The following is a 15172-nucleotide window of genomic DNA, read 5'->3' as shown; positions in this document are numbered from 1 at the left end:
AGAAGTACAGATGGAATGCTCCTTAGAAGAGAGAATGGCCAGATTTTGGTTTGCCTACTTGGGATACGTTATGAAGAAAGACCAATGATGAATTGATCAAACAACAACAACAACACACTTGTGCTATCTCATTTAATGGTAAACTTTTCCATGGAAGTAGATACTGGTATTATCCCCACCTTGTTGTTGTTGTTGTTAGGTGCCGACAAGTTGTGACTCACAGTGACCCTATGTACAACAAAATGAAACGCTGCCCAGTCCTGCACCATCTTCACAAATGTTTGCACGCGTTGTTGCAGCTACTGTGTCAATCCATCTCATTAGGGATCTTCCTCTTTTTTTCTGACCTTCTACTTTACCAAGCATGATATTCTCTTTCATCTTACAGCTGTGTAAACTGAGGGCAAGGTAAGTTAAGTAGCCCAGGGACAAGCAGCTGATGATTGGTACAGGCTCCAGAGGCCACATACCAACTAATCGAGACTCTGGTTTGCAAGTGATAGAAACTAACTCAAGCTAGATTAAGCAAAAGAAATGTATTGTCTCATATAACTGAGTGGATTCAGAGTCCACCATGACTGCCAGGCAGTGCCTGATTTCTTGTCTTTCTCTGTGTGTGAGAGATCTTACTCTACTTTAGATGACTTTCTCCTCTTGGGTGGAGGCAAGAATATGGGAGACAGAGGTGGAAGAGGATGGCTACAGACAGCTTCAGGCTTATATCATCCCAGCTTTGGATCCCTGTGAAAAGAAACGATTTCAGTCTCCTGATATTCAAAGATAAAATTTCAGGGAAGTGCTCTGATTGACTCATCTTCTGAGACCAAGCACTTTGGGCAGGAAGCAGCTCACTGATTGACATCCCCACCAGAATTACATGTAATGGGTTGAGAGGAGCAGTTTCCCCAAAGAAGGGGTATGTTGCTTACATGGGAAAAAGTGAGCAGGAGATCCTGAGCAAATCAAAACAGAACCACCCAGTGCTTATTTGTTGAACCTTTGCAATACCAGAACTTAAACCAAACCCACTGCCATCAAGTCAATTCTGACTCATAGCGACCCTATAGGACAGAATAGAAATGCCTCATAGGGTTTCCAAGGCTGTAAATCTTTACAGAAGCAGACTGCCACATCTTTCTCCTGCAGAGCAGCTGGTGGGTTTGAGCCACTGACCTTTTGGTTAGCAGCTGAGTGCTTTAACCACTGCACTACCACCAGGGCTCCTTCTACAATACCACATGTTTCTTATTAATATTTTAATATGCCTAAAGGTATATCGCAATTTGGTAGCAGAAACTGGAGGGGCACCATAGGAGGGTGATCTCCCAGGCCAACCACACCAACTAGGGACACGGTATCCTTGAGACAAACACATCGTGAGAGGGAGTACAGCCAGAACCCCAAAGCTTTGTGTAGTGAGGTTTCTAGTGAGGTGGAATCCCACAGTCTTCCCAGAAGAACTGGAAGTTCGACCAGGAGGACACTCGTTTATATATGAAAACCATGACTTTGGAGAAACAAGGAAAGCATTGATGAGAGAGAACCCTGATTGCAGTTATTTCTTTGCTGCACTGCTTCAAAGCGTTTCAGATGCTTGTATTATTAAAAGGGAGCCAGACGCTGCATGTGCCGATCTAGAAAAAGGGAAATAGATCTTTTCTGGGGGAAAAAAAATAGCTACTTCAAAAGGGCTTGAGGTGTAACCCAAGACGCCAAGCTGTATAACTTGCCTAGCGCCCTCTAGCGGAGAAACAAGAAATCCTCATTTTGCAGATACGGGGGCGTGGAGGTTTTCACATCTTGGACCATAAACCCAAACCAAACCTGTTGACATCGAGTCGGTTCCGACTCACAGCGACCCTGTAGGACAGAGTAGAACTGCCCCCGTCAGGTTTCTAAGGAGCAGCTAGTGGATTCAAACTGCCGACCTTTTAGTTAGCAGCCGAGCTTTTAACCACAGTGCCGCCAGGGCTCTGTCTTGGACCACAGGAAAAGAAAACATGCCATCTAAAGAGACAGTGGCTTATCACAGAGAGAGACTTGATGTATCTGGCACTGAAGACCATGTGGCATTTACTGGGCCAGTCAGATTTTATTCTGCCTTCTGGTTTTATTTTTCACTGAAGCATATCGGTCATCTCTGTATCACGAGTTGGACTGAGAGTTAGGGGTGGGCATCTAGCAGCTAAAGCCTCACACTAATTGTGGTTTTTAACCAGTATGATCCCTTCCTGATGCATTCTGGGGGTTCCGTTAAGGCTTTTGACTGTCGGCAATAGGATTATTCAAAGCCTTAATTAAGTGCCTGCCTGTCTGTGAGGCCGGATGCCAGTTGCTGATACAGACACAGGCCCTGAGCTTGGTCGTGCCGTGCCGGGGCCTTCACTCTTCACCGTCACGATGGAAGCTTTACATAGCTGTCGCGTGGTCTGAGTTGTTTTAGGTGTCAACGTTTTAATTCCCTTTTCTGTGCACCCTTGTCCATTTAGCCGAAGCTTATACTTGGGCATGGGGCTGATGATTCTTTTCTTGAAACTAACTCCTCAGCACCATGGGTTTTATTTCCTCTTATTTTTTAATCACCAGCTCTGCTATAGTCCTTTATAATAGGAGAATTTATTTATAATAAAAGAAACTGCCCAGTAGTAGAGTAAGAAGCTTCAGAGTAATGGTCTACAGACAGGCAGGCAATTCTGAGTATATAGACTGCAGTGTTGCAGAATTGGAGCCCTGGACTCAAACCTCTGACCTTTTGGTTAGCAGCCAAGTGTGTTAACTGCTTGCACCCCCCCAGGGAACCTCCATTTCAAAAGGACCAGTGACTGTGTCCTTCAGTCCACTTTGCCCCTCATCCCCAGTCCTTTCTGGTGGCACACTCAGAAACATGCCCCTTCTTTCCTTGCTGGTTTGCCCCTCCCTGAGCTAAATCTCTGGTCCCAGAATTTAAATGGACTTTTAATCAACTATAACTCAGTTCCCTAAGGACACAGGGGAGCCCTGGTGGCACAGTGGTTAAGAGCTGCAGCTACTAACCAAATGGTCAGCAGTTCGAATCTACCAGCCACTCCTTGGAAATCCTACAGAGCAGTTCTACTTTCTCCTGTAGGGTCACTCTGAGTCGGAATGGACTCAATGGCAATGGGTTTGATTTTTTGTTTGGTTGCAGAATCAGGCTTAGTCTAGCTTGAAGGAGATTCCTGTCTGGAAGGTTTTTCTAATTTGCCATCCTACAGGCTCAGCCTTTCCCAGCATCGATTCCATTACTCAACAAGATTCAGGTAAACACATAATAACTGACTTACTGAGTCTATTGTTCCTGGCGCTAAAGAGATCTCGGCTCACTGTTCACATCTTCTTTTTGTACCTTCCTAACCCCCAGCATCCCGCTGGGCAGTCTGTTTTCACCCTGGCCTTAGCTCAATCCTGGATTCTCTCCATTTGGTCTCCCTCCATCCCTGACTTGCCCAGAGTTCCGTCCTCCTGCCTAGACCTGGCTGATAGTTGACCTGGCAGCTTTGCCCTACAGGTGTGGCATTACAGGGCTTGCAGGGAGACAAACCCTGCCCAGGAACAAAAGACACACAGAAGATGATCAGGAACGGCCAAAGCACCTCTGTTCTGCAAGTCACCCAGCTAACAGAAGGCAGATGTGCTGCCCTGAGTCATGGAGGGATTGTGGGGGCCGAGAGCCTGCCGGTCCTTTGGGCTCAGGCTATGGTAGCCTGTCTTGGGAAGCTTGGAATTGATTGAAAATCCTTCACACCTATTAGAGAAAAATCAAGATGCTTAGTGCCCTTAAGGATGTTTCACTTTTAGTCATTAAGTACATCTCGAGACAGCGCCAGGTTCTGAAAAATGTCTATTGAGTGAGACAGGGAGGTGAAATCCACCAGGCAAGCTACTGCTGGCCTGCAGCCCATCCATCTGCTTATCCATCCAGCAAGTACAGAATGCACCGCCATTCCTTTCAAAGGCCTTCTGAGGCCATAGAGGTTTTTAAGGCCATCTTATGGAGCTGGAGCACCGTTACACTATTTAAATTATTACAGGGGTTATGGTTACTATCTCTTTATTTTTATGACAAGCCGTTGATTTATTTGATACTGGGCTTTTGTTCAAGAACACAACCTCCAATTAAATGTGGTTAGTGTGGCAAAAATATGATTCTCCTTAGAATGAACCTCTTTGGGGTTGTTTCCAGAAACTCATTATGGTGAAATGTCAGGATTGCCTGTTCACAGTCGTGAGCATTTCTCCTGTGGTCACTTGGTTTTCCTGTGTAGAAGATTAGGGGGTTCTACGGTTGTGGGCTGGACCCAGAGGAGAATGGAGGGGACAAGAAAGACTCTTCCCCAAGAAGTTAAGTGGGTCGCCCCTTAGAACCATAATACTTCAGAGATTGACGGGACCTTTGATATGAAATGCTGTTGTCTCATTAGTAAGAGAAAGGAATTACAGTCTGGAGAATTTGGAAGCCAAGGTAGACACAGGGCTCAGGCCCCAGCTCTCAGGCTGCCGTCTCTGAGCCACACTGACTCCCCTAGGGGTGTCTTGGGCACATGTGTGGCACCAGCCTGGTCCTACTGTGAACCCCAGGGAACAGCCCAAGACTTGCTTATGGCATGCCCTATCTTTTGTGAACCTTTGGCCTTTTACAAAAGTAGGGAGCAGACATTGCTTTATATTTAAGAGGTTTAAGGTCTATTAGAGGTAGAGACCTATAAGTGCTCTAGGTGCTACTATATTTGTCTCACCAAAAAACACAAAATTTTTATAATGAGGTATAAAGAGACGATTACTGAGCTTGGAGACCAAAATTGGGGTCCCAAATCTGCCACTTACCTTGCCACATTTGGTCAACGGCAAATGGCCCACTTCCCCAGGCCTCTTTTCTCAGTTACACTGTTGTTAGTTGTCATTGAGTCCACTGCAACTCACTGTGACCCCAGGTATGACAAGGAAATGTTGCTGGGTCCTACGCCATCTTCACGATCGTTTGTTTCAGTCCATTGCTGCAGCCTTGTGTCAGTCCAGCATATTGAGGGTTTCACTCACCTTTGCTGGCCCTTCGCTTTACCAAACATGATGTCCTTCTCCCATCGGTCCCTCCTGATGATGTGTCTAAAGTAAGCAAGTCAAAGTCTTGGACAATATTCTGTGATTCATAGGGTTTTCGTCAGCTAATTTTCAAAAGTAGATCATCAGGCCATTCTTCCGAGTCTGTCTTAGTCTGAAAAGTCTGCTGAAACCTGCCTACAATCAGCTTTGCATGCTGTCACAGGCATTGTTGGTGCCCCGCCCGGCCCCTCTTCACCAGGCGTCTATACCCAACCCCCAGCTACCTTGAGCGTTGACTGCTAAGAGTTTGTGGACAGGGTCCTCTGAATCCATTTCAGGCTCTGCTTCTGGGGAGCCCAGCCTAAGACCCATGCCTCATAGTTTTAAGAATCAAATAAGGTTCTATACGTGGAGCCCCTTTGAAAACTAAATGTCAGTGGGTTGTTACTGCCATCTTGGTAAAGATCCTTCCTGCAAAAATCCCAGCTGTAGCCAGTGACGAAGGCCAATAAGGCAGTGGGGACAGGGCTGGGATTGGCCCCCCTGCTGCAGGGCTCTCGTGTGCATCCCAAGGAAGTGAACCAAGTCTTCTCTTCCTTCCCCACCTAGGAGCCTACTATAGTGGGTTGACTTGAGGCTGAGTAATTTTTAGGTAATTTTAGGGAGTGGTTGAACAAGTTTTTCAACCATATTGGGAGGACAAGAATTGAAGTTGCAAATCATTCAGACCTTGGAACTAAATAAGGTCACGGAAATTCCTGCTTTTGCCTCAGATGCAAGGCGCTATAAAAGCGCCATTTGCAAATTGCACTTTGTAAGTAGTGCCAATTCAACATTTTAAAAATCCCTGAATACTTTAACAGCAATCTTTCCAGCACATTTCAGAGATAACTTGTTTGTGTGTGTGTGTGTGTGTGTGTGTGTGTGTGTAGAGAATGAGGGGAAAAAAGAAAGGGAGAAAGAGATCCGTGTCCCTGAGGTCTGGAACGCCTGCAATGTTCCCAGTTAATCATTGATGCCTCTGGACCTGATGGCCACCAGGGCTGGCCCTGCTGCAGGGGGCCAGCGTACTTGCTGATGGAATGCTAAGGATGCCATTGATGCAGTTAATGATTTATCTGCTTCCCGTCGCAGTGTTCTGCACCCCCTTCTCCAAAGCCGACAGAGGGGAGCGTGATCATCTTCTGGAGCTTAGGCTGCTGCTTCATGGCGGGGTGGGGGAAGAGATGATGGTTTGTAAATTCGCTCTGTGGTCAGACTCTCAAGGGGTTTCCTTCTGTAGGAAAAGGTTTCTTTCCTTAATTGTTTTCTGAAAATGAGAAGAATAATGCTTTAACAGAATAGTGACGTTCCTTTGCATGAACGTTTCTGCCAAGGTAGGGCCGCAAGATAGCATGATTTTATAAGGTACGTGGCATTTGTCACATGCAGACTTGCATTGTGTTTATTTGTGTGACTCTTTTGTTTCCATTGCTAGAGTTAAGTGCCTTGAAGGCCCCAACAAATTAATGAATGTGTATGCTGTCTATTCATTATGCAGATACGCTAGTATAAAAGGAACACATATTTTTGTCTGAATATTTTTCTGTTTTACAGAGACCAGACGTGTTATTTGCATAAATATCAGAAAATAATAATCAAGTAAAAGGAAAAGAGGAGAGACCCACCATCCCATCCAACCAGAGACAGCCGTTGTTAACACGTTGTTTCATATTATAACAAATGTGTGGGACCATATATGTCCTAATGGTTGTGGTCCCCTCCAACATGTTCAACCTATGATACATTTGCCTTGGAGAGAGACTAAAATGGCTTTTGGGGTAACTGACTTTAGAATCTAAGCCTTTCCTCACAGGTACCCAAGTCTCTCTCGTGACTATAATTTTGATGTTTTTTAGGGAAGAGATTCTTCCGTTTCCAGAAATTGTAAATAAGGTTGTTAATATTGATTCTGTCTTTTGTTTTGACTGCAAATTAGTGGCGGTGAGGAGGCAGATCTCGTGATATCCTTAAACTGGCACAGAAGGGGTGACTACATGCAATAACCAAAGAGGGTCGCTATGAGTGAGATCAACTTGACAACAACGGGTGTAACTATTAGAGAAAGGCAGAGTGGTCTTGGGTAGTACCGCCCTAGAAATATATGTGAGCCACATATGCCATTTCAGATTTTTTAGTAGTCACATTAAAAAGGCAATAAGAAACTAGTAAAATTAAATTTAATATGAACTATATTTTATTTAACCCAACATATCAAAAATGTTATGTTTTTTGCATATAATCAATTTTTAAATTATTGAGGTATTTTACATTCTTTTTTTCACACTAAGTCTTTGAAGCCCAGTGTGTAATTTACACTTACAGCATAACTCAGTTAGGACTAGCCACGTTTCAAGTGCTCAGTCTCCGTGTGTCGTTAGTGGCTACCATATTGGACAGCATAATTCTAGAACGTTACTATGTAAAGTGAGTTCCCAGTACCAGCAGCATCAGCATCTTCTGGGAGCTTGTCTAAACTGCAGCATCTCAGGCCCCACCCCGGAGCTATAGGATCAGAATCTGCATTTTCACAGGATTTCAAGTGATTTATGTGCATGTTAAAGTAAGAAGCCCTGGTCTAGAATCCCCTTTCCTGGTCCCCACCCGCAGAGGTTCTGATTTATGTATTTTTTTTTGCAACTAATGGACCCACATAAATAACACTCCCACACATATAATGTGCATAGCACAAGTAGGAAAATAATGCCCAAGGGGGGGTTCACAGTTGGCAAAAACATATAAAGCATGCGTTATTTTCATAAAATATGGTAATTCTCTGGTTGGGCCTGGGCACTAGTACTTTTTTTAAAAGCTCCCCTGGTAATTCTAATGTGCAGCCGTTCTTGAAAGTCACTGGTGTAGTGGGCTCTGAGACCAGGATGCTTGACTCTGATACTTTCAAGACCTTGGGAAATTTATCAGTACTTTCTGCATCTCAATTTCCTCATCTGTAAAACGGAAATAAGTGTAGTATCTACTTCAGGGGTTGTTATGAGGATCAAATGGATTAACACATGTAAAACACTCAGGACAATACCTGGCACAGGGTAAAAAAAATAATAATAAGTACTCATTAAATATAAACTCTCACCCTTTCTTCTTTTCCTTCAAGGTCCGTGGTTACCCTGAACCCCAGGTGAAGTGGTACAGAAATGGGCAACCCATTACCAGTGGGGGCCGCTTCCTGCTAGAGTGTAGTATCCGAGGGACTTTCAGCCTTGTGATCCACACTGTCTGTGAGGAGGACAAAGGAAAGTATACCTGTGAAGCCATCAATGGTAGTGGTTCCCGTCAGGTGACAGTGGAGTTGACAGTAGAAGGTGAGTACCAGAGGCTAGAATCCTGTGAAAGATGAGCTTGGTTCCCCCAAGTCCAGCTACTCCTGCTTTCAGCCCTTTCTTGAGGGATGGAGGAACTTACCGGAGAAAGCATACCCCAGTCCTGAACTCAGCACACTCCAATCTAATGGGAGAGGTGTATTTCCTGCGAACAAGAGAGGCATCCCAGGAAAAAATCTTTGTCAAACTATGAAACCTCACTTTCCTGCTCAGGCCTTCCCATGGCTTCTTCTCACACTTAGACTCAAACTCAACTCCTTATGATGGCCTTACAAAGCCTTGTGGGATTTGGCCCCTACCATTTCTCAACCTATAGTCAAGCTGGCCTTCTACTCTTTCTCGAGCAAGGCCTCAAGGCCTTCACCCTCTCCATTCCCTCTGTCTAAAGGAAGACCTCTTTCCCCAGATCTTCACCCGACTTGGCTTATCACTTCCTTCAGGTCTCTGCTCAACTTCTCTCCTTAGAGAAGTCTTTTCTGACCACCCCATTCCCATGACCCTCGATTCTCTCTTCCCACTCTAGTACTAATTTTCTTCTAGAATTTATTACTGCCTCACATTATATTATCTCCTCCACCATCTACCACTAATTGGAAGCCCTAGGAGGAGAGGGACTTTGCCTTGTTCCTTGCCCTATCACAAGCATCTAGATGGTACATACTGACACATTTGGGGAATGAATGAACAGTGTTTATCATTATCATCATTATAAAGTGACACATGCCCATTATTAAAAAAAATTGGAAAACTTAGGAAAATATATAGAAGATAAACATGGCATTGTGTTAACACTGGTTAGTCATTTTGTCTCCCCCTCGCCCCCCCACCCTGTATTTTTTTTTTTAATCTTATTAACTTTAAAACTTCCAGGTGAAATATTTAGCCATAAGTAAAACTATTTATTTTGCTACTAGTATATTCTCTTGCCTGAAGAAGCTTCTCCATGGTGAGAACATTTCTAGTTGAGACCACTAGCAGATACTTAAAAGCCTAATGTCTAAAAGAACATGGGGGTCTGTCAGTCCCTCAGAAGTGACAAGGTTCCCTCAAACCTTCTAAGTTCTGCTAAGAGCTTGTAAACCAGGGGATCAGATTCACTTTCTGTCTCAGAAGACAATCCTCCCAACCTGGTTTTCAGGGAACACCATGTGTGAGGGACAGTGGATGAAAGATTGAGGTAGTCAGGGAGGGTTCCAGAAGGGGGCAAGGTACACCTGGCCAGCAGGCACTGTTTTTCCTGTTTCTCCACATCCATGGAAGGGCAGAGCATGCATAGTTTGGCTGCTTTCCCGAAATTCTTTAAGAGTGACTCACTCATTTTAATGACCTTCAGTGCCTGTGGGCTAGGGTGTTCTGGATGGAAAGTGGCCCCTGGTCAGAGGCTGGGGATGGACCTCACCTCTGCCATCCTCGTGCCTTGTATTCCCCTATATCATCCGTTTTTTAGTGCCCCAACTTTGAGTTGAATCCTGCAAATATGAATCACTCTATCCCCTTTTCTAATTTTCTGTTGGAGCTGGGGAAGTGGTAAGAGTCAGGGGACTGAGGTTCTGGTGCCAACATTTGCCAACCAGATGTGTGACTTTAAATCTCTGGACCTCTGTTTCTACAGCATAAAGGGTTTGAACTCGGTGGTCTCTACAGCCTGAGTTAGCCCTTGTTTCCTGTGATCCACGTTCAGGGAAGACTGAAATGGGTTAGGGAATGCAGGGGAAGGTATATAAAACCCAGATGATAGGAAAACCTTTTGTTCTTTTCCCATTATTTCAAGAAGTTAGTTCTGATGTCTCAGCCAAGCAGGGAAGTATTTAGTAGGTCATAGTACTCAAGGCAGGGAAAAGGAAAGAAGACAGGAGAGCTATAAAAGAACCAGAGAAGGCAAGGCTCTTGATCCTGCCCCTCCCTTTGGGGTTCATTTGAGGACATTCAGTCCCAGATCCTATAAGATACTTCATGCCTTCTAACCCTGGGATACAGAGAGTGGCCAGAAGGCTGCAGCCTGTTTAAATGTGAGTGGGCCCTGTATACATTCTACTTCTGCATCAAAGGCAACTTTCAGCTGATGTGTGGTTTGGGGCTATCCCATAGACGAAAGGCCTGGAAGGATCCACTCTGCTCCTGTACCCTCTGCCATGTATAAGTTGTTGTCTGTACCACCCCAGCCCATGCTTCTTCAAAGGGAATGTAGCAGCCCACCTGCCTTCTCCCCAGCTCTCAGTGCTATGATTTTTACCTGGAAAGAGCAGAGGCCTGTAATTAAGAGAATAATGCCCATGTGAAGCCTTTTAACCTCTTAGTGGTCAAGTCTGAAAGTAGTGTTGTGTAATAAAAAGAAAGTCAAATGGTCCTGGATTGAATTTTAGCTCTACTAACTTCTAACTATGAAGAAATGAACCTTTCTGGGCCTTATTTCCTTTTCTGTAAACTGGAACTAATAGCTGCTCCAACAGCGTGATGTAAGGATAAGTGTAGCACTTGCAAATAGTAGACACCCAATGAACGGTAGCCTTGTAAGTATTTGAATTTGCTATTAACATCCTTAGACCTGCTTACAGAAGGCAAGGGGTGACAGTAATCCTTGTGTGTATAGCAGAGGAGACAGCTTCCTCATCTGCCTTTCAATTTGGTAATCAGGGCAAGAAACATGCAATATATCCCAGGAGAACAAGCACCTTAACAACAAAATCTTACAGTTGTCAGGACCTTGGAAAAAGGGAAGCAACCCTGGTGTGAACCCCTGGAAAGGTCCTGTGACACCAGCTCTGACAGCCACCAGCAGAGGGCTGGTCACTGAGGCTTGGTACAGAGCAAGGAAAAGACACAGTGCTGCCTCAGGGAGCTTCTTCTCTAGGGAGGGGCCACAGGCCAGTTCTCTAGCCACACACCATCTTAAATTTTCTTGTAGCCACATAAAAAAAGAAATAGATGAAATTAATTCTAATAAAATATTTTATTTAACCTAGTATATCCAAAATATTATTTCAACATATAATCAGTATAAAAATTATTAATGAGATATCGTGAATTCTTTTTCTTACTAAACCTTCAACCTGTGGGGTTTATTTCACACTTACAGCACATCCCAATTCAGACTATCCATGTTTCAAGTGCTCGGTAATCATATGGGGATAGTTGTGGTGGTTGTTAGATGCCATCAAGTCGGTTCCGACTCATAGCGACCCCATGCACAACAGAACGAAACACTGCCCGGTCCTGTGCCATCCTTACGATCGTTGTTATGCTTGAGCCCATTGTTGTAGCCACTGTGTCAATCCACCTCATTGAGGGTCTTCCTCTTTTCCGTTGACCCTGTACTTTGCCAAGTGTGATGTCCTTCTCCAGAGACTGATCCTTCCTGACAATATGGCCAAAGTATGTAAGATGCAGTTTTCCTATCCTTGCTTCTAAGGAGCATTCTGGGTGTACTTCTTCCAAGACAGATTTGTTCGTTCTTTTGGCAGTCCATGGTATATTCAGTATTCTTCGCCAACACCACCATTCAAAGGCATCAATTCTTCTTCGGTCTTCCTTATTCACTGTCCAGCTTTCACATGCATATGATGCAATTGAAAATACCATGGTTAGGGTCAGGTGTACCTTAGTCTTCAAGGTGACATCTTTGCTTTTCAACACTTTAAAGAGGTTTGGGGCTAGTGGCTACCTGTAAAAACGGCATGGGGTGGTGTCTGACCTCCTCTAACTTCATCAAGGAGTAGAATCAAGATCAACAGCCCAGGGCTGATTCCTATGAGGCAGAGGTCAGGCATGGCTCCTTTCTCTCCACTATCTTTACCAACTCTGACACCAACCATCCCTCCCATGGCACTCTCTGTTTCTCTGCTGGGTTCAATAATTCACTGCTATGGCCACACAGAACTCACAGACCATACTTATGATTAGGGGGGCTATTAGGGGAGTAACAGGTTACAATTCAGGCTCAGAAACACTGAGGATACAGTTCTTCCATCAGGACAGCCATGCGTGCAGGTACACCTTTCCCTGGCCAGGTATAAAATAATATAATCATAGCTAGCTTGTATTCCTCCCTTATTCCATGTCACAGGCAAGACTTGGATTGGTCATCCTAGGACAGGTGCCACCACTGGTCCCATCTGCAGGGGTATGGGGCGGGATAGTGAGCATAAAACATACCTGCCAAATGGCTGCCCCTTCTATAGGCCCATGATCACAGCAAGTGCCACCAGGGTGACCATTGTCCCAGTTTATGCCAAGGTAATTATAAACAGGAACTCCTTTCACTTTCAAGAGAGCCCCAGTTTGGATAATAAATTGCACAGTTACAGTAGCCATGATTGGCACATCAGTGCACTGGGCAGTGAGCAGAACTTTAAAGGTGATGTCAAGAAATATAGGATTATTCCAGGGGAAGAAGAGTTGAAAGAACAGTAGTTTCAGAGGAAGTGAATAAAGTTTATTTTCACCTCTGAAAAATAAATTCCGGTTCATTAACAACTCTGTATAAGAGTGTAATGAACAATTAAAAAAAAAAACATTGTTCTCTGGGAAATAAATTCGGCCAGAGGCTTTCGCCCCTTGTAGAGTTTTCTTTGAAATAAATGATAAAAACCAAACACCAAACCCACTGCCGTCGAGTTGATTCCGACTCATAACAACCCTATAGGACAGAGCAGAACTGCCCTGTAGAGTTTCCAAGGAGCACCTGGTGGATTCGAACTGCCGACCTTTTGGTTAGCAGCCAAGCTCTTAACCACTACACCACCAGGGTTTCCAAAATAAACAATAGGAGGGCAAAAACAGTTTTCCTCCCTTCTTTCTGACATCCAGTCTTTCTTTCCTAGTAGGTGCCCCATCCTTCCTGTAGGATCCCTGGTAGTACAGTGGTTAAGAGCTCCGGCTGCCAACCAAAATGTCGGCTATTGAATCCACCAGCTGCTCCTTGAAAAACCTATGGGGCAGTTCTTTCCTATCCTATAGGGTTGCTGTGAGTCGGAATCAACTTGATGGCAACGAGTTTGATTTGGTTTTTATCCTTCATGCAAACTCCTTCTTTTCCATCTCCATTCCTGTGGGGTTCTTTTCCCAACTTCCTCCCCCCGTGGTGATAGGTTCTGAGGCCATCCGCTTTTGTCTCTCCCTGTCAAAAAGCAAAGACATGCTCATCATCCTAGAATGAGTGATGAGCAGACTGTCCCTCCACAGCTTCACTCACTGCTCGTCTGTCTGCTGTACCAGACGCTGTGTGAGGGTCTGGAGACAGAGCAGGGAACTATTCAGACAGAATCCCTGCCCTAATGGGGTTCACTTTCCACTGAGAGAGAAAGGCTAGAAATAAGTAACAGTATAACACTGGTAGTGGGATTAAGTGCTAGCAAAAAAAATAACCCAGGTAAGGGGACTGGGTGAGACTCAGGTCAGGGAAAAAGTCTCTGAGGTAACGATTATGCAGAGACTGAAGGAAATGGACAGGGAACCATGCAAACCTCTGGGTGAAAAACATCCTAGAACAGGTGACAGCAAGCGCAGAGACCCTGTATTCGTCATCTATTGCTGTGTGACAAGTTACACCAAAACTTAGTGGCTTAAAACAACAAACATTTATTATCCTCATAGTTCCTATGGGTTAGGAATTTGGGAGCAACATAGCTGGGCAGTTCAAGTCCTGGGTCTCTTTTGAGGTTGCAGTCAAGATATTGACCAGGGCTGCCCTGGTGGCGTAGTGGTTAAGAGCTCGGCTGCTAACCAAAAGGTTGGCAGTTCAAATCCATCAGCCACTCCTTGGAAACTCTATGGAACAGTTCTACTCTGTCCTATAGGGTTGCTCTGAGTTTGAATTGACCGCAACCGATGAAAACTGATGAATACAGTTCTCTTGATTGCTTCCTTAGGGCTGGAAGATTAGCTTCCAAAGTGCTCATTCACATGACTGGCATGTTGGAGCTCCAGTTCTCGGTGGGAGGCCTCAGCTTCTCTCCACTTAGGCATCTCCACAGGCTGTTTGTGTTCGTGGTGGCTGGCTTCCCCTCAAACCTGCATTCTCAACAGGGGTGATAATACCCCAGTGGGGGGTAGATCTCAGATACTACAATGATTTGTAGCCTACATTCAAGAGTATGGAAATTAGGAGTGTCAAATAATTGTGGATATATATATTTTTTTTCCCAGTTCAAGTGGTCTATTTGGAGGCAATTCTAGGAAATGCTGGAGTGGGGAAGTGAGATAGGGAAAGGAGCTGATAAAGGGGATGTTACCAAGCAAGTTACTGCTGTGGGCAACCAGAGCTCAGTCCAGCTGGGGAACTCTGGGAGACAGTGTAGTATGCGCACCTCAGAGTTGACTTAAGGACAGGGAGCTGGGGTGTTTCTCCACCATTTTCCTGTCTGTCATTAGTCAAAGGCATCTTTCTGAAGCATTAACTCTTCATCACTCTGGCTTGCCCTACATGTTGTCCATGTCTGCTCCCAGGACCAGAAATGAAGACCCCAGACCAGGAGTAGAAGGTATTTTTTTTTTTTTTTTATTGTGCTTTAAGTGAAAGTTTACAAACCAAGTCAGTCTCTCATACAAAAATTTATATACGCCTTGCTATATATGGGTTTTCTGGTTATATACTCCTAATTGTTCTTCCCCTAATGAGACAGCACACTCCTTCCCCCTCCACTCTCTATTTTCATGTCCATTCGGCCAGCTTCTGACCCCCTCTGCTCTCTTATCTCCCCAAGGAGTAGAAGGTATTTTTTGTAGATGTATTTTAAAAT

The 15172-nt window shown here is 44.6% G+C and overlaps 1 protein-coding gene across 6 annotated transcripts in view; it reads left to right on the top strand.

Moving 5' to 3' along the window:
* MYLK (myosin light chain kinase) overlaps positions 1 to 15172 on the top strand; it is a 337690-nt gene that overhangs the window by 159338 nt on the left and 163180 nt on the right. For all 6 annotated transcript variants that reach the window (XM_049878336.1, XM_049878326.1, XM_049878354.1 and 3 more), the window contains one exon: positions 8210 to 8417. In XM_049878336.1, coding sequence (XP_049734293.1) covers positions 8210 to 8417 — 208 coding nt within the window. The remainder of the gene's footprint in view (positions 1 to 8209; positions 8418 to 15172) is intronic.

Source organism: Elephas maximus, chromosome 1 (genome assembly GCF_024166365.1).
Source record: "Elephas maximus indicus isolate mEleMax1 chromosome 1, mEleMax1 primary haplotype, whole genome shotgun sequence".
NCBI lineage: Eukaryota > Metazoa > Chordata > Mammalia > Proboscidea > Elephantidae > Elephas > Elephas maximus.
Note: the sequence above shows the minus strand (reverse complement) of the source record. Positions and strands in the feature narration are given on the sequence as shown.